The sequence below is a fragment of the Cryptomeria japonica genome, chromosome 2 (genome assembly GCF_030272615.1).
Source record: "Cryptomeria japonica chromosome 2, Sugi_1.0, whole genome shotgun sequence".
Taxonomy (NCBI): Eukaryota; Viridiplantae; Streptophyta; class Pinopsida; order Cupressales; family Cupressaceae; genus Cryptomeria; species Cryptomeria japonica.
This window is the reverse complement of record NC_081406.1, coordinates 612,474,848-612,495,452: the sequence shown is the minus strand read 5'-3', so window position 1 is coordinate 612,495,452 and position 20,605 is coordinate 612,474,848. Positions and strand designations below refer to the sequence as shown.

The 20,605-nt window shown below is 35.1% G+C and overlaps 1 protein-coding gene across 4 annotated transcripts in view; it reads left to right on the top strand.

Moving 5' to 3' along the window:
* The window catches only part of LOC131064292 (uncharacterized), a 228,397-nt gene that overhangs the window by 44,777 nt on the left and 163,015 nt on the right, over positions 1–20,605 (top strand). For all 4 annotated transcript variants that reach the window (XM_057998391.2, XM_057998394.2, XM_057998392.2 and 1 more), the window contains 3 exons: positions 6,673–6,755; positions 19,035–19,149; positions 19,330–19,444. In XM_057998391.2, the coding sequence (XP_057854374.2) occupies positions 6,673–6,755; positions 19,035–19,149; positions 19,330–19,444 (313 nt within the window). The remainder of the gene's footprint in view (positions 1–6,672; positions 6,756–19,034; positions 19,150–19,329; positions 19,445–20,605) is intronic.

The following is a 20,605-nucleotide window of genomic DNA, read 5'->3' as shown; positions in this document are numbered from 1 at the left end:
AGGTACATAATTTGGAAAGTTTGCTCTCAAGCATTTGCAAGGTACTTAATTTCTCAAATTCACTCTGGATCCTCTCCAAGGTACATCACTCAAAATTCGCCCTAGGACCTTTGGAAGGTATGCAACTTGGAGTTGATCCTTTATTTGGCTTCTTTAATTCTCTTTCAGTTAGTTAATTTTAGCCTTAAGTTTTCCAATCTTTCCACATGGAAGCATCATCAATTTTACCGTTAAGAGCACCTATGGAAGAAATTCGTTTGGACTCTTGAGCTAGGTACATGATCTTAGAAAACTCATTCTCAAACCTCTGCAAGGTATACAATTTGAAAAGTTCGCTTTCAAGCTTGAGTGAGGTACGGGGTCAAGGTACTTAGGCAAATTTTGCTCTAGTGAGTGAGCAAGGTACATATCCTTTGGAAAGATTTTTGACTTAGTCCTTTCACCTAACTTTGCTCAATTTGTTCAATCCTTAAGTCTTTCACCCATTCCAATATGAAACACGCCAAATTAACCTTTAAAAGGGGGCCTTATGAGAAATTTCGCTCTATGTCCTTAGCAAGGTATGGGGTCCAAATAAGAAATTCGCTCAAACTTTGGGGTGAGGTACATTACCTAAGGCAAATTTCGCTCTAAATAGGCTGCAAGGGACATGATCTCTCCAAATTTGCTCTTGACCCTTGGCAAGGTACAGGAGCTAAATGCAAAAATTCGCCGTGAGTAAATTCGCCCTGAGTCCTTAGAGAGGTACATGATCTCAAACAACTTTAAACTCAATTCTTCACTTTCCTTCACTCTATTGGATCATACCCCAAATCTTAAGTCACTTCAATGTCCATGTCAAATTAAACTTTAAAAGTGACCCTAGGGAAGACACCTCATTCAATCCCTTTTCACTTGACTTGATGAACTCTTTGGCTACTCAAGAAATTCTATCCCTTGAATGTAAGGATTAATAGCAAAGACTCTAAGACTGATCGACAACTAAGCTAAGAGGACTAATCCTAGAAAGCGAAAAGTGGGGGTCCTCATTTGCAATGGGGCGATGTGTGAATACCTCACAACAGATCCACATCAACATTATTAGGCTCAAGTCTCAATAATCCAATTTGAATATGGATCAATGTCATCAAGGTCAATTGCTTCATGTGAACTTTGCCTTGTACCATCTTTTCATGCAACAAAAGGTTGTAACGTACATAGACAAGGTCATTCAAGCGCTTTTGTGTCAACCTTTTTCACTTCTTTGTGTGAATGGCCTCAAAATCACTCCAATTGCACTCACAACTAGAAGCATTACAAGGCTGAGTTAAAATGCAAATGGCAAGCTTTTGAAAATTCTGTATCGTGGCAACATAATCTTCCCACCACAAATTTGCAAGGATAACAATTGCCATTATAACTTACTAAGAATTTTAATAAACTCAAAAATTAAAATAAATGGTAAAATAAAATTAAACACTTGTTTTTTTAACTTGGTTGTAGAGTGGCTCTCTTATGAATGCAAAAATTTGAAGAAAACATTGCCCCTTTGGCATTCTTATAATTGTATATCTCATCAAGTATGAGGTCTTGAAGGTTCTCATCATCAACCAATCTCTCAATACATATGTTGAGGTTAAGAAGAACCCCTGCATCTGCTTTAAAAGTGTAATGTCCCCAAGTAAGTTTAACCAATGAAGACATCATAAATTCTAGATTCTCAAACAATAGAAAGGTAAACAAAAATTAACCTCAAAGTGGGATTCAATTTTAAACCTTATTACCAATGTAAGTTTAGAAAAGATTACGCTTCCTGAATAGGACGCTTTGATACCTCAGCGTAACAACTTCCCTCAGGGTTTTTGGATCCAAGCCCATGCCTAATTTTGGGATGACACCCTCAAGGACTTACACGGGTCGCTGACGTCTACCCATCTTGGGATAGACGCCCGATGGTTTTACAGAGGCCTTTCCCTATTCATTCATACAACCTTCCGACTACATTCATATTAAGGATTAACAATTTGTTTATGTCTTGTTTAATTGTTCTAACTTGTTCATTTGCTAGTTATGGATAAGAGTTTGTATGATAAAGAATAAATAGTTCTTGGCAGGATCACGGGGGAATTCCTGTAAACCTTGGACTATAAGATTGATATGAATACCTAAGTATCAAACAGTACTGAATGCTACTGATATGATATATCGTTTGAGTATAAACAAGTTTGCTATTTCTGATGTATCTTTAATGTTTAGTGCAATTCTTATCTATTCAGATATGAAGTATATATTTATATACATATACCGACTTGCTGTGCCTGATATTGCTTGGTGCATATGCAAAGGATAATTGTCACTGGTCTGAGAGTATACGTTGTTCCTGATATCTTCTTTATAATATATAAGAATTATACTTCTGCTAATCGATCTGATCTGATATCGAATTATCATTGTTTCAGATGTTTGGCTCAATGCTTATACAATATTGGATCGCTGTTCCAGATTAGTTCTTATTGCTTCTGTGATATTATTGTGGTGCTGTTTCTATTTAAACAATCTCTTAGAATCATGCATCCATGAGTATAAAGTCTTTGGCTCAATCTGAGAGCCTAGCATGTTAAATATCATTCCGATGAATTCCCCCCCCCCCCCCCCCCTTCAAGAGACTTACGATCCTGTATTAATATCTCTTTAAGAGGTCATGATTGAGGAGTCGTATTTCAATGGACACGACTATTTATCATTGCCTCCGCACCATATTATTGTTAAATTTGTGCCCTAGTTCAGTAATCAGATTTGTAACATTTAATTATTTGTTAGCATTTAGTAAATCATAATCAAGTAAATCCACAAATGAAACAAGAGAGCAGGAGACAAACACAAAATACCCTGGGAAAACCTCCAAGGAGGAAAAACCCAGCACCAAAGACCCACAGGTCAGATTATGTATTCACTCTTAATTGTACAAATACAATACTTAGCTTGATTCTCCAGATTTGATCCTCTTTTGTATATCAGATCTGCCCTTCTAAATACAACAAGTCTCCACCAAAAATGCCTTTATCCTTTTAGACAAGTTCGCACAATCCTCTTCAAGTTTCGCACCTTTAATAGTAGAGATAGTTCGCTGATTGCATATGATGTGTAGTGAATGATTGTATTTGCAAGTTGACTTTATTTAGATGAGTCTTTAACCTTTGTTAAATCCAAGTCGGCCTCCCTCCTTTTGGCGCCAATTTATTTATTGAGGCGTGGTGCATTTTAGGGTGGCGTGAAGGTATGGGGCCGAACTTAACTTGGGGGCACGTTACCCCTTTAGGATAGGACCCAGTCCTATATGGGTTCAGATGTTGCCTTAAGGCAATCCGAACCCATCTTACCTAGTTACAAACAACACTCCCTCTTAACTAGGGAAGAAGAGAATACATAATCTGAACCTTTAGAGTTGCATCTAGCACACAAGCATAGAATGGATCTAGCACACGAGCATAGAATTACATCTTCCACCTAGCACACAAGCATAGGATGGTTCTAGCACACAAGCATAGAAAGTGTAATACACAAGTGGGTCTTTACATAATTACAATTTTCCATCTAGCACACAAGCATAGGATGGTTCTAGCACACAAGCATAGAAAGTGTAATACACAAGTGGGTCTTTACATAATTACAATTTTCCATCTAGCACACAAGCATAGATTGGACACATTTCATTCTTGCACACAAGCAAAAAATGATCAAAGTGCTGCAGATAGAGTCACTGAGATTGGAGTTCCCTCTCAATCGAGGTTCCATTTTCCACAATACCAAGTCTGTCTCTGAAGTATTCGAACTTCACTCTGGATAAGGGTTTGGTAAGGATATGTGCAACCTGTTCATCTGTGCTAATGTACTTTAGTTGAATGGCGCCTCTTTGCACCATATCTCGAATGAAGTGATAGTGTGTTTCCACATGTTTGGACTGGTCATGGAACACAGGATTTACTGACATCTTTATACAGCTTTGATTATCACAATGAATGGTGGTAGGACCATTAGCTTGACCAAATAATCCAACAAGGAGCTTGCGAAGCCACACTGCTTCTCTGGATGCAACAGATGCTGCAATGTACTCAGCTTCTGCAGTGCTTGCTACCGAAGATTGCTTTCTACATGCCCAAGAGATCACTGCAGAGCCCAAGTTGAAGCAGATACCTGAAGTACTTTTCCTGTCCTTGACACTTCTTGCCCAATCTGAATCTGAGTAGCCTTCCAAGAAGATTGAGGTATTAAGTGAATACTTCAACCCATAACCAATAGTGCCACGCAGGTATCTTAGAATGTGCTTGGCAGCAACCAGGTGAACAAGTTTAGGTAAGCTCATGAATTGACTGAGGGCATTCACAACATAACAGATATCTGGCCTAGTATTGACTAGGTACATCAAGGATCCAATCAACTGGTTGTACTCAGATGGATTTGCAAAATCAGAGTTAGCTGCAGAAACACTTAACTTCTTTAATTTAGATTCCATAGGAGTATACATGGGTTTACAATCCATCATTCTAAATCTTTTCAGAATATCAATAGTATATTTTTCTTGACTTAGAAAAATTTCATTGGATTTTTGCCATACTTCTAACCCTAGGAAGTAATGCATTATACCTAAATCCTTCATTTCAAATTCTGAGGCTAATTCCTTCTTACATCTTATGATTAATTTATTTTCACCAGTGAGAAATAAATCATCCACATACAAAACCAAAATAAGCATCTCATCATTATAAATTTTCAAGTAAATGTTAGTATCAGCATCATTCTTGCATAATCCTAAGCTTAGTAAGTACTTATCAATTCTTTCATACCAAGCACGAGGAGCCTCTATAATTTAGAACATCGTCTTGTAATCTCTATATATACGCTTGTATATTGTTGAATACATTATCCGATTATTGAATCATTCATTCAATTTATTTTTCAGTTTCAAACTAGAGTTTAAAAACTTGTCAACTGGGTGAAAACTTAGCAAATTTAGAAATTACATAAATTTGTAAAAGAGACAAAAATAAATGCAAAATACTGAATTAAAGAATTCATAGGTAGTTTTCTTATCATTTCAGTCCAAAAAGGGAGTAATGCACATCACAGTCATATTATTATATGATCATTGATCAATTGTCATCATTGCAAAAAATTACAAATCCTTGTTAATGAATTTCTCCTGTAAATATTTGCCCCCAAGAAAAATATCATCCTCTAGTATATCATGATCATCATTTAGTGAAGCCCTTCTTAATGCTTCATTATGCTTTTTCTCTCTCAAAATCAATGATCTCTTTTTTTTTTTGTAAAACATTGGCTTCACATCCTTGGCTATCCAATTCGAATATGGGTTGGTGTTATCCAAGCCAATTGCATCATGAGTCTCCTTCCCCTCCACTTTGACACGAAGACAAACATTGTACTACAAAAGTGAAGTCATTGAAGTGCTTTTGATCGGCTTGTTGCACTTAGTTTGAATAGTCTCAAAGATGCTTTAACTGCTTTGACACCAAGAACTATAAGGATTGCACAAAATGTGGATGGCAAGGCTTTGAAGATTTGATGTTTTCACATTATAATCTTTCCACCACAAATATGTAAGGTTTACATAACTTTGTAAGTAAACTACAATTGCATTTATTAAACAAGTTTACTATCTAGGAGACTACAATTTAACTTTTGAAGGGCTTAATTGATTTCTTATTTGACTACAAAGTCATTCTATTTAAGAAAACAACTTCGCCTCCACATTGTTATAAATCAGCAACTTGTCAGAGAATGTGGCTCTAAGGGTTTTGTTAGTTGTCATCATCTCTATGGATGTGTTGAGGCCATCCATAACCTTCTTATTGGACCTAAAGGAATTAGACAAGAAAATCTTGGGGTTCAAGTTATTAACAGCTGCATGCATGTTATAGTTGATGTTCTTGTTCTACTTTTGATCAATTATGTATAACACGTTTATATTTTTTTTTGTTAAACCCATAGAAATGCTGGATGGTCTCCTTGGTCAAGTTATTAACAGCTGGATGTATGTTTTAGTTGATGTTCTTGTTCTACTTTTGATCAATTATTTACAACTGGTTTATATTTTTTTTATTGTCAAGCCCATAGAAATGCTGGATGGTCTCCTTGGCCACACCCATGGCCTCATATAGATAACCCGTTAGATTTTTCCCTTCCATCAAGTAGAGGACCTTGACCAACATTCCATCACCTAAAACAAAATGGTATGGATTTCCAAAATAAAATATATTAAAAATTCAAACGATAACAATAAAAAAAATGTTCTACAAACTTAGAAATTTAGTCTAGTTGATTACTTGTAAGTTCTTAAATGATAAAGTTCAAAGTTACCTCAAGGCTCTCCTCTAGTCTAGGAAATTTGGGATTGCACTGCGACCCATCATTTCTGATTTTATTTGTGCCTTAGAAAACATATTAGAAATGTGGGATGAAGAGTTCATTTCACATGAACAATAGTAACAAGGGTTATGTATTTAGCATTTATGGCCTTGAATGTGAAACCGTATGCATGAACCATTCATTAAGGGTGTTTCATTTCATATTTGTTGTCTTGATAAATATATCATAGATTCATTTCAATCCATCTTTGTACTAGTTGTGATTGTTGAAGACCATCTTGACCTGTTTTTCTTTTTTCCTTTCCAGGTTGGGCTTGGAAATAGACCATCTGATACAAATTCAGTGGCAGACATCCTTCTTTTCAACTCGACAGAATTGCCTTATCACAGGTATCCTTAAGAGATTAATATAATCAATTTTCAAATCTATATTTGATGTAAGGCTTTAATATGGTCCACTAATTTAACAAGGTATCCAATAGGTTGCCGTCCAGCCCTATATGCCATTGATTAAATACAAAAAACCATGAAAAGGACAATTTATTATAGCATAATTAATGAAAAAGTAATTATAAGCGTAGATTTTTGCAAAATAATCTTTATGCATGTAATAAAAAATGATTTTGTAAATAATATACTTCAAAACAATTAAAGTCACAAAATATTCTGTCTATTTGAAAGGTGTTGGAGCTTTCATTTAGGGAATATTAAATAAGATACCATCTATTCATTGTTTTAAATCAGCATTATGTATTATTGGAATATGAATAGAATAGAATCATAGCATTATTGAAAATTCAATAAGCTTAGGAAGAATGTGCTATGTCTCCTTAGGTTGTACATTTATCAAGATGAAGTTGACTAAGTGCTTTCTCAATTTCTCTTTCCACTTCTTTGGTTTAGTATTAATAGGTTCAGGAATTGATTCATTTGCATATCTAGTGCAAGCTTTCCCTCTTAGATAATTCCATATTGTTGTATAGGTTGCCTAATTATAGGAGCTAGGAAATCAATATTGGTTTATCAATTGCAAGAACAAATCAAGAAAACTGTAATATCCCTACATAAATATTAATATATAATCAATTTTCTTATTTCTCATCTTATTAATTTATTTCTTATATAACCAATTTCTATCTTATATTTTTATAAAATCAATATCTAAATATTAATTTATAAAATGTTTAATATTTAATATTAATTTATAATCAATAATAATTAATATTAAAAAATATAATAAATTAATCCCAAGTGTTGAAGTGCTGTTTTAACAGTTATAGTCAATAACATTTAATACTAAATTAAATCCATATGATCGAAGTGCTGTTTGAATAGGCACGATTCCATTATTCTTAGCAAGGGCTTATTAAGAAACTCATGATGTACGGAAGGGGAGCAAGGAAAGGGTGTTGACTAAGAGCCACGTCCTTGCACAAAAAACCATTGAAGAAGCTTATAAGACAGCATTCCAAGAGGGAGAAGGATGGAAAGATAGGAAAGCAGAAAGGCTGAGTCAGTAGATGCCAGCGATTTTTATCTGGCTGCCAATGGTATGCTGATAATAATTGTTTTACTGTTAATGTTTCTTTCTGAGAGTATTCTGCTGTAACTTATGATATCCGAAATATAATTAAAAGAATATATATATATATAATCAGAAAGAACTTTTAAATAAACATTAAAGAGAATATGCATATACTATTCATTCTTGCTGCTATTGTCAGTATTTAAGAAGATGGGTTTGAGTTATTTCCAAGAGGGGCAGTTTAAATCCAGCCAATAGGATGATTTTCAAGATAGGGTAAGGATCAGCATCCTGTAAACTTTGAGGGCATAGTCCCAAGATAGGGTAAGGGGTTGGATCTGTAAAACTTTGAGGGAGCCTATTGAGTTTGGTATCTAAGCGCTTGGCAACATACTCCTCTCCTTCCTTAAAACTGGAGTAGTAACAAGGATTGAACTTTGCATTAAGAATTATGGATGATAAAATTAACTATCTAATATGATAGAATTAATTGTCTAGTATGGTGGATTGACAATTTATTCATTAATAATTGATAACTTATTTAAAACTATGGAATATCACAGATTTGATTTATGTTCAGGAAAGAGCTAAGAATAGAGTTGTCTCCTAATCAATTTGTCATAAGTATATAGAAATAAATTAATTACTGTTATAACAGGCCTAAACTTAGTAGGGGACATTACAAAGACACAAGGACAACACTACCCGTCATCCCAATTTACTCAACATTCAAGATGAACAAATTATAATAAATTTGATGAAATATCTCTCACTTCTGCCAAAATGATAATTACTATTTTGAGGCACTTTATTTTGATTACAATGTATGCAATCAAATTGCAATTTTAGTTGCCCTAGTTAAAATCAAACAAATCATAATATTTCAGAGTGTAGGGCTCAGAGAGAGCTTTTTGACACCTATAAAAAGTCCAAATTCTGATATCCTAGGTAACAATTATGACTGTTTTCATGCAAGTTGCTTGAAAAGGGATGTGGAAGCTCAACCAAATCAAGAAACGCAGCCAAGAGCTCAACTAGTCGAGCAAAATCTTCCAACTTTAGCAGTTCTGCTAAAATCTCTGCCAAAGATAGAAGTCCACCGATAGCGAGCTGCCAGATCTGGAGGCACCATCAGGGGAATTCTGCCAAATATAGCAGAGGTCTTGCCAAAATTGCTGCTTAATTTTTGGATCTGCCAAATTTAGGGAGCACTACTCGAAATGGAGATTTGCTGCCAAGTATAGCTGTTGCATATATAAGGGGGTCGTTGATTTTTGGAAGGGGGTGAGCAGATTTTTCAAATGCTACATAGGCTGAAATACACAAAGGTGTGTGAGGCTTAAGGGCCACTTAAGCCCAAACAGCAAAGGGAGTGCTGACTTATACTAGGCCGTGATCCTTAAAATAGTCGGCCATGGGCTTTAAAAAGCCATTTTACCACCAAGTTGTAGGCTTGTAAATAAAGCCTGCAAGCCCTACGTTTTTTTTTAATTGTTTTGATATAAATTTTTTATCTAGAAAATACACACAAACATCCAAGGAGTCTATTGAATTTCGACCCTTAGAAATATGATTTGAAAAAAACAAATTGTTGATTAAAAAAAAAACTGCAGAAAATAATATTTCCATACAATGGAATATTTCACAAAGGGAGGGAGGAGGGGGGGGGGGGTGAAAGACAGGGGACAGAAAGATTCTGTAAGGACTTGAGGCCAAAAAATTTGATTTGGACATAATGATAGGTGTTTCCAGGGTTTCTTGCCCTGTTGGATGCAATTGTGGGATTGGTTTTGACAAGAAAAACTCCAAAATATGAACCATCGCTGGATGCCCATCAGAAAACTCCTCCAAACCCTTGCAAATCTTACCTTTGAAGCCTGATCTAAGACCAAATGATGAGCAAAATTAGCAAATTTAGAACTTTTGAAGTCTACAAAAGTAGCTATGTCAATTCACCCAAGAAATTACCCTCCCAGAATTAGATCTACTTGCCATCATTAACAAGAAAATAACTAAATCTTATGACAAAATTGCTTTGATAACATGTTAGAATTTGTCATACACACAACAAATCTACCTAGGATAATGCTTATGAGTTAATTGCAAAACCAAGAAAATGAATAAAGATATTCGATATTCAATATAATGGAGAAAATTACAAAGAGTAAAGTACATATTTATAGGCCTCTTGGATGCATGAATCAAGGAGATGACATGTCCTAGGGGTTATGAGTTTTAGCTCAATCAATTCTCAATTAGGTGTGTTAAGTCAATCTAATTGAAACAGAGTAAAGTACATATTTATAGGCTTCTTGGATTCACGAATCAAGGAGATGACATGCCCTAGAGGTTATGAGTTTTAGCTCAATCAATTCTCAATTAGGTGTGTTAAGTCAATCTAATTGAAATGGAGCTAGTATCGATGAAATAGAGGTGGCACCTAACTATTGTCATTCAAGGATTTATGGGGCAATGGTGGCACTTCTATACCTCTTGGATGCATGAACCAAAGAGTTTACGTGTCTAGGAGTCAAGAGTTTTAACTCAATCACCTCTCGATTAGGAGGTGTGTTAACTCAACTAATTGAAATAAAGGCAGCCTTGATTAAATAGAGTTGACACCTAACTACCATCAATCAAGAATGGACGAGGTAGTGGTGGCACTTCTATACCTCAAGTCAAGTTGTACATGCCATTTTTTTTCTAGGTGATTATAATTAAAGATTCCTAATATCTTAAGTGAACTTATTAATTAGGTGCAATATTGCACTTAGGATAGAAATACATACAAAGTCAAAGTATAAATGTTACACCAACAATATAGTTTACACTCGCAAACATGTATTCACAACATAAATGGTGCATATGATGTGTTGACATATACATCTATAAAAAATAAAAAAAATGGAAAAACTAAAATTATTAACTTGAAACTTTCTGTATGCTAAAGATATTGAGATGCACATACTTGTTATCCATTATTTTTAATTCAGTGAAATCAATTTACCACAAAAGACACTAAGGAAATGTTTCCAACATTACATCAAGAAGTAATGAAAGTATCATATTGTGGTTTAGTTTGGTGTTATTTGACATGTTTACTTTGGTCCCACATAGAAGCTTCATGGTGTTAATACACATGGCACTTGATAGATCCTTGTATTTAGGGAAATGCATGCTTATGCAAGATATGCTAAAACTTCTAATAGATTTGGTTGGTGTGTTTTACAAGGGATCGATCATTTCTTATAGAAGCATAAATCCTTAGAAAATCCCAATTTTTGTGATTTTTAAAAAATCCCGAGTTGAAACACATTTTCTCCAAAAAAATGCAGTTTAATGAGCTGTGATTTTCAATGATGTTGAATGATTTTTAAGGGTTTAAATTGCAAAAATTACCTGAGAAATGCATTTATGGTCCACCAACCCATTGCAAAACCCTAACCGTGCGAAATTGATTTTTAGCACAAGACTGAGTGCTAGCTGTCAGGATCTGGTTCACCATCAAAGATTCTCCAGATTTCATTAGGTTGCTGAGGCAAATCACAGGTAGGCAACCTTGAATGGGCGTATATTTCTAGTAGATGTGAAGGACATTAAAATAGAGACACACTTTGGTATGCTTCTATGTTTGATGGTAAGGAATTAACATGGAATGGTTAAGAGATGTGCTTTTTTTTTTCTCAGTATTCAACATTACTGTCATTTGTCCTTGGCTTGTAGTAATGCTTTCCATGTATATAAATCCAAAGAAACAATTTAGTGGGATATACCACAAGAAGGAAGGTGAGAGTGCTGGAACAAATCAACTGTAGGCTGGAACCAGTATGAGCTTTTGAAAGCTAAATTTGAGATATGCTAGATGTCTTTTATGTTGAAAATCCAAAAAAAGTGAAAATTTTGAAAAAACCCAAAAATAGAAAAACCAAAAATCCAAAAAAAGAAATTTCTCAATGGCTGAGCAACAATTTCATGTTTCGTGTTGTCAAGATAGTTTCCTAGTTGATATTGCTCGGATTCATGAGAATTTGAATGTGCAGTTGCACCCTAGGAATTTATCTCAATTTGCATTACTAGGGAAGTGCAGGATTCATGGGACCACCAAACATGATGAGCTGAATTGCATAACATTGTTGTCAAGAATAAAGTTGGTTTTATAAGGAAAAATCTTCTTTTGAGATGTTCCCAAACCAGGGTATTGTGCATAAATCCCGATGATTTTAGCATTGGAGATGATTCGAGTTTAAGTGTATGAGGGAGTTCCAGCTGTGATTCACAACCGTAAGTCCCTTTGTGATACCAGCATATCACACCATTTCGATTGAGACTATCCAATTGTAATGTCGATACCTAACTAAAAAAACCTTGGGGTTATCTTATTTGATCACATTGTTTAGCGTATAAGGTTTTCTTGTTCAAGAGAGGATAGAATACTTAGTATTTTATTCTATGTTCAAAGTGCATAAAAAAACATCAACAGGTAGTTCTCGTAAATTGTAGTTCGTTGGCTGAGAATCGATCTCAACATCGTGTCATGTCCCCTCTTTAGCTCTGTCTAGTTGTCTAGCAGAGACATGTGAGTCAGCTTATTATGGGGTCTTGTAGGCTGACAGTGATGGATAGAGACTCAGTGTGGTTATACAGTGTCTGGGACTTGGTGTTTTGGCAGTAGTTGATCAGTTTGGAACAGTTCCTTATTTTTAGGAGACAGTTCCTACATTTATGGAGGATATCCTTACTATTTAGGAGGTTATGACCATACCTAGGGTTGGGTCTCCTTGAGATTATTCTTTGGGTTCAGTTTCAGAGGATTTGGGTTTGTTTTCTAGTTTCTAGGAGCATCCCTAGATTTTAGGGATGAGACTGCCAGTGGATCCTTGATTTCCGACTTCAGTCACAGACAGGTGGCAGGTTGACTTTCTGGTTTGTGGTGTCATTTGAGCATTTTGTAGCTATTTGGGTTATATTTTTTATATTTCCTAAGTTAGCGTTTATTATTTAAATAAGGCTATGTTTATATCCATTTTGGAGTAATAAGGGGTTTTTGGCCTCATCTAGATGCGTATCCCTTGGTGTAATAGCTCATTGGAAAGGTCTTGGACTTTTCTAAATATTTCTCTTTTGACTCGGATCCTTTCAGTGAACGGATTTCTTTGTATTTGAAAAAAGGTCGTTTTTCTATACACTTGGCAACTTAAAATGAGAAATATAACATTTTAACCCTAAACGCCCCATTGAGTCACTTTTAGGGTTCGAGCTAAGTGGGAAGGTGTTATAAGGAAGTTGTGACCTAACTCTTGGATATCTTTTACACATTCAAAACTTGCTTCTTGCGAATTTGCTCTGGTAGAGTGATTCTTCATCTGGGACGCAAACCCCAGGTTGGATACTGGCTGGGACGTAGACCCCAACAGTAGTTTGTCAGTAGATACTTCAGGGTGTCGGGCTTTGGTTGACAGAGATTGGGTGCACTATTGATTGCAGAGGATTCAGATTGCATTCAGAGGGTTTCATCAAGGCAGCTAACCTTATTCAGTTGGCACGTGACTATAGCTGCAGCCCATTGGGAGTTGTGGTGGCGTCATTCTTCCTTGCTGTCCATTTTGGTTTGTTGCTGGTGTGAAGAGATAGAAATCTGCATATTGTATCTTGCTTATTCATTGCTGGCCAATTCATTTTGTAGCAGCTCCAAATTGGTAAATGATAATTGCTGGAATACAAGGAAATCAGATTATTGTCCTGGGACGAGTTGTAGTATTTTAGATTGTAAGTGTTCTAATTTATGAACATTGTTCCCATTCTTATTTCGCACTCTTATTGTTTACTGTTTCTTTATATATATATCTTCAAAACTCCAAAACAAAAAGAAACAAACCCCCTTTCTGCACTTCTGTCTATTCTATAAGATCACCAGAAAATTACAAAAACCTAGTTTATTAAATAAAAATTACAGCAGATCAGAAAAGGGATCCATCAGGGATCTTTCACATCGGGTGGGAGGGAATTATAGTTTTGGGTGGGTGGAAGATAATGTTGAAGTCCCAGGTCTGCCTGTATTTATTTATTTTATTATTATTACTATCCTCATCCTTCAATGAGATCACACATCTCATGTTATATATGCAAGAGGTGCCCTTTCACCAAGTGACACCATACTTTATTATAATATTAAATAATTAAATATTAATGATTATATATTAATATATTATTATATTATTAATAATTATAACTATAATTTTATTATCACAATTAATAATGTAATAATTATAATATAATTATATTATAACATAATGTAATTATATTATCTCACAACTAATAATATAATAATTATATTAACAATATAATTATTATTAATCACAATATAATCACAAGCTTTGTTTTAATTTATGTAGGCCCGTGGATTCCAACAATAGCTACAATAAAATCAACACTCCCTCTTAGCTAGGGAGGAATCCTACTTGACATCTTCTGGTTCGTCCTCCCGATGCTATCTTCAACACTCCCTCTTAGCTAGGGAGGAAATCCTTCTATCCTTCAATAAGTAATAACACCTTATAGTAGACGCAATAGCTCGACTTATTGTGTGAGAGAAAGATATCACCTCATCGTGATATCAAAGGTTATGGCATATCCATGGATATTACGTCACATGATATCCACCATAACCACATAATGTAATATCCACCATTATGGCTTGTCCACAGATATCACATCTCATGATATCCACCATTATGGCATTTAAGGATATTACTTCATGGCATGTCCACTGATATGACGTCACATAATATCCACCATGAATATCTCTTTATGTAATATCAACCATTGTGGCTTGTCCATGGATATCACTTCACATGATATCCACCATCATGGTATATTTAAAGATATTACTTTCATGGCATGTCCACGGATTTCACTTCACATGGAATCCACCATGAATATCTCTTTATGTAATATCCACTGCTATGGCTTATCCATGGATATTACTACTTAGAGATATAAACCATTATGACATATCCATAGATATCATGTCCCATGATATCCATCATAGTGGTATCATCAATCAATATCGTAAGGTCGTCACCTTATGATAATGATTAGATGTACAAGTGTTCATTATTGAGAAATTATCACCTCACAATAATGCTCACAGGGGCTCATCAAGCACTGAGCCAATGTTGTCATGGAGTCACACACATGACATCCACTATGAACCATATCAGAGGGTGGAGATGAGGACTTTCACCTCAAGCCTCTCTCAAAGAGAAATGTAATATCAAATCACAGAAGATCATTAATGTTGAGCCTCCCTCTCAATTAGAGCTTCATTTTTCCATATCTTCAAGCTTGTCTTGAGGGTTTGCATCACCCTTGTTGAATCCCAAGTCCACCAAGTATCCATCCATCCAGGGATATCACATGGAACCATCCATCCAGGGATATCACATGGAACTCTATCTCATGAATCATAGATTCATCTAACTGCTACAATTTCTTGATTACTAGAGAAACCATCTTGACATGGTCTACTCCCTCCGAACCACGATCCTCTAGCTGCTCCCTTTGTCATGGAAGCATACTCTACTCATAAGGTTCCAATCATGGAAGATATCTTACCCAAGGTTGTTTCTGATGGATTTTCAAACTCCCTCTGAATTCAGGGTTCATCTTCAATATCTCAATGATATTACCCACTAAGTATGGAAGGTGTTTGTTAATTTGATTTTCTCCTGATTTTTTTTCTTTTCTTTTCTTTTTTTTTCTTTTGTTGTCTTGATGAGCTTGCATTTGCTCCATCTAGGTCCTTGGTGACAAGAATTCCATTGTAGCCAAGCACTCATCATACCCGTAAACTCTTTTGCTGTGTATATCACAACTTCTTAAAAAAAACATCATGGCTAAAGTCATAACGATTCATAACTATCGGTTATGTAATTATCATAATATTATTATTTGATAATGTTAACTCGATTCATTATGTATAAGTTGCATCTTTAATTAAGTTGGTCAATCTTAATTAAATTGTATCATTTCACTCTATCATATGACGAGAACCGACTATCTTATCTGACAATGACAGCATGATGTCTTCATTTCCGTTATCAATCATTGTATTTAATGTTATTATCTGAATGTCAAACAGATACACATTATAGAAAATTTTCACTAAGATTGGAACCTGTGTATATGGAGAGGCTCACGATCGCCAAAGTTGATGTTCTCCTTTATAAAACGATCATCATTGCCATCATATTGATTGCATCACCAAACTCAAACAAAGCTGGTTAAATTCGAACCTTTCCTTGTTGTAATGAAGTCCCACTTCTAGAATCAGTTTGATTAATAATATCTGAACCAAAAACATAATTATCGATTAAGCAAGATAGATATCATCAGTGGCGCTTTTCTGAATCCATAGAACATATGATAATGACTTTCCATACAATGCCCTAGCAAAGTGGTCTTTGTCTTTTCATGGTGATCGGCTTCCTTGAACAGTAACGTTTTAATCATTATTGTCCATAATATTGTCTCCAAAAAATAGCTTTTATATGCTATGACATCCTTAATTACAATAGCTTCCATAATACTTACGTTCCACTATAGCTGAGTGTATTAGTAATGTCCTTTCGGGTAATCACCACCATTTGTTACATGTAACTTTTGGCTTGGAAATTGTTGTATTTATATACTAGCGGTAGCGGTTATCTTAATCCATTTACAAATCGCACCCTTAAATAATTGATGCTTGTTATTGGATTTGCCATCTTTAATCCCTGTTGCTATAATGGTTGCTAGTCTTGGAACTATCAATCATCACCTTTTTTAGCGGCGATTCTTAGTCTTCAATGGTCGTATAATCGTATTTGAGTCATCACGCCTTGATCGGTGTATACATCAAATACCCACCGCTGATGATGGATGATATAGGATTTTAGGGTGATCGCAATAATTCATATATTGATCTTTGTTCCCTATTATTCATAACTGCTTATTCGAACTGTTGTGCATTCATTTATGAGCGTGGGCATATGTTGCTGCATATTGTTTCCTTTAATATTGACTGTCATATAGTAGTCGCTGATGTGACGATTCTGATCGTGAAGTCAATGTCAATATAATATCTGGCTGAAGATGAAGTCAAGGAACCTGCTTATTCAATTTATATATGTGATTTCAATCGATTCAATGAGATACCATGATCTTTATTTACTGTCGCTCTTTAGGATCTTCCTTTAAGCTGTAAGGCTATCATTAAAAGAACTTGGCTCTGATACCATGTTGAAGTCCCAGGTCTGCCTGTATTTTTTTTATTATCATTACTATCCTCATCCTTCAATGAGATCACATATCTCATGTTATATATGCAAGAGGTGCCCTTTCACCAAGTAACACCATACTTTATTATAATATTAAATAATTAAATATTAATGGTTATATATTAATATATTATTATATTATTAATAATTATAACTATAATTTTATTATCACAATTAATAATATAATAATTATAATATAATTATATTATAACATAATATAATTATATTATCTCACAACTAATAATATAATAATTATATTAACAATATAATAATTATCAATCACAATATAATCACAAGCTTTGGGTTATTTATGTACGCCTGTGGATTCCAACCATAGCTTCAATAAAATCAACAGATAAGGTGGGTGGCCAACACCCACCCCTATAGTTTCTTTGGCGATCTCACAAAGTGGATAATTGATCTTGACTTCCCACACCAACCTATTGATTCTTTACTCGAACCTCCTCCCCCTCCCTTGACATCTTGCCGAAGTGGAACAGTGGCAATGATTGTTGGGAAACTTGGGGACAACTCTGTTGATCCAAAGCGTTATTAGTGCTTCAATTGAGCTGCTGATCATTTGAATCACCACCTTTGCCATTTATTCTTTGTGGTTACCGCCCCCACCCTTGCCATTTGGAAAATTGACAATGATTGTTGTGGCATAGGGGTAGATTAGCAGTTTTTCCTAGGCTTTGTATTGATAGTTTTTTGTAGAAAAAAGTGAACCTACCCCACAAGAAAAATGACAATTTTTTGTTTTTATGTGCTTTTTATACTTCAAAAATATAAATATGTAACATCTGAAAAAGAGAAAATGGATATAGCCAATGTGCCCAAAGTGCCCTATCAAGGGCCAGTGGAACAGCGGCTAATCCTTAACCGGGCTCTCTCCCCTGGTATTCCTTCATGTATCATGTAGCATCCGGAAATTGAGATGCTGAAGTAGCCACTATATATATATTATTTATTTATTCCAAACACACACATAAGAATTGAAATTCACACACCCAGCAGGAAAATCTGAATGCATTAGAGAATCCTGATGACACCCTGCAGCACACTAATCTGAACACCTTGATGATCCTTTTGATAATCTGTATGATCTTGCTGATAATCTGTACCATGAACTGCTCCCTGAGGGTTTCTATCCCCAAGGTAATTGAATTGACATGACTACAAGTTTTTGTCTCCAGGTGCCAAAACTGCTGAAAGCAGCCTCACATTCTGGGAATGAAGTTGAATTTGTGTCTAAGTGTCAGAAGTGCTTTTCTTTTTCCATCCCAATGCTTTCTATACACAATGCTACCTGCGTCTTTCAATCATATAAAATCCACCCTTAAATCGATGGCAAAGTCAGACTGAACTGAAACTGAACTGCTAACTGCTAGGTGTCAGACTAAGTCAACCATCTTATTCCATTCATCAATTTTTCCTAACTGACAGTAACTACAATTCTATCTATTTACTACTCCTATACTGACAGTCCGTTCACTAAACAGTTTCAGATTAGAAAAGTGGACCCCTCACACCATAAATGTCAGAAAGCGGACATTACACTTTGTGCAATCGGTTGGGGTGTTTTGTAACATAACATTTCATTCTTGTTGGTTGGCTTTATTTGTTTGTCAAAACCACAATACTTATTGTCTAGTTATATATGATCAAGCAAAAATTGACATCCTTTCACAACAATTACATTATTCATTTTTTTATATTTTTGTTGCTCTAATTATTTGTTGCGTTTTTCTTGATTTGAATGTTTGTGACGATACACTATTTTTGTACTCTTACTCACATGGTAATTATTTAACATTTTTTGTCCAGATACAAGAAAGTTGATAATCTCATTGTAGGAGAGCCCTCCGTTGAAGAATCATTGGAGTTAAAGCAGGCCCCCTTGCCTCCACCCCCTCAAAGTGTTCTTCAAGGCAGCAAATTGGTAGGGATAGATTTATTGATGGTTGATGTAGGAGAATACTTGACTATCTATGCTCACTTTGTTTAGATTAATTGTTATTTTGGTTCTTTAGTGTGTTTTCAAATCTTTGTCGTGTCAAGCTATATAATACATTGCTTATGGTTCAATTTTTCGATATTTTTACTTGTGATGCTTGCTTAGTTATCCACAAGATCAGAGGACTTTGGTTTTAGACCTACACTTCGACAAGTTCCATCTTTCAGCTTACCCAGCTCTCTTCCAGACTTGCCTATGGTGGCAGATATTAACTGGACTGGTAAGTGCAAGTTTGATTTGAAGCATATTTTTAGAGGTTTTGTGTTTAAGCTTCTCTGTTTCTTTATCTTGAATTATTTTATGTTGTATGCTTGGTTCACTGAGATTGACAGAGATTTTTTTTCCTCTATTCTTCTATAATGTAGCTTGAACATGATCTCTGTATCTAAGGCTTAAAATTTTAATAACATCTATAGGCAAGAGGGCAACATTCATATCTTACAAGCCCTGAAAAAATAACCTGGAAAGTTCATTAAGGTGGGCAGCTTAAAAAAGTAAGACATGTGAATTCACTGTAAACTCTGTGTGTTTTGTAATTTATTATGAACATTGTTCAGGGTGGTTGGATGAGTGCTATCAATTACAACTTTCATACAATTAATGGCAATTTTATAGTTTCTGAAGCAAGTGAATGCTACCTTGTGTCATCTTTCTTTCCTGCAGTTCAAGTAAGCTAATACTGAGAGAGGTTTTGGTTGGCGGGGGGGGGGGGGGGGGGGGGGGTGAGTCAGTATTAGGACTAATTTTAACACTTGTTTCAAATCTGCAAATATAACTTCAAAATTATCAAGCAAACAACACATGCAAGAACACGGAAATTACATAGAAAACCCCTAAGGGAAAAAACCACAGCAAAATATTACTTTTATTAATTTCTTACAAACTGTAGGCTCCAACTCACATAAGACATTGATCTTACAAACATGAGCTCCAACTCACTAGAAGCACCATCTCACTCTGAGCACTGACTCAGTATGAGGCACCGACCTCCAATAAAATCAATTTGAAAAACTTTACTGTAGTCTATTCAATCTTCATAAATCTGTACTTTCTTCTCTGCTGATCACCCTCTATCTCTTAGTCAAAATCAAAATCTACATGTAGCTGTACATTCTCTTTTTCTGGTTTTAGAAAATGCTTCACTCAACAACCAAAAACACTCCATGCATTAGGTGCCAATGCTTCTTAATTTTTTTTTGTTTCATTAATATCCATAAAACTCTTCAAGAATAAAACCTACTAAAAATGGTGCTACTGTTTGGATTTTAAAAAATAGAAGATTTCTAAAATATTTTGGGCACCCAAATCTGATCCTGAAACCTTATCAAATCTGCATTAAATCTTTCTTTATATGTCACATTAAATCTTTCTTTTTATGTGA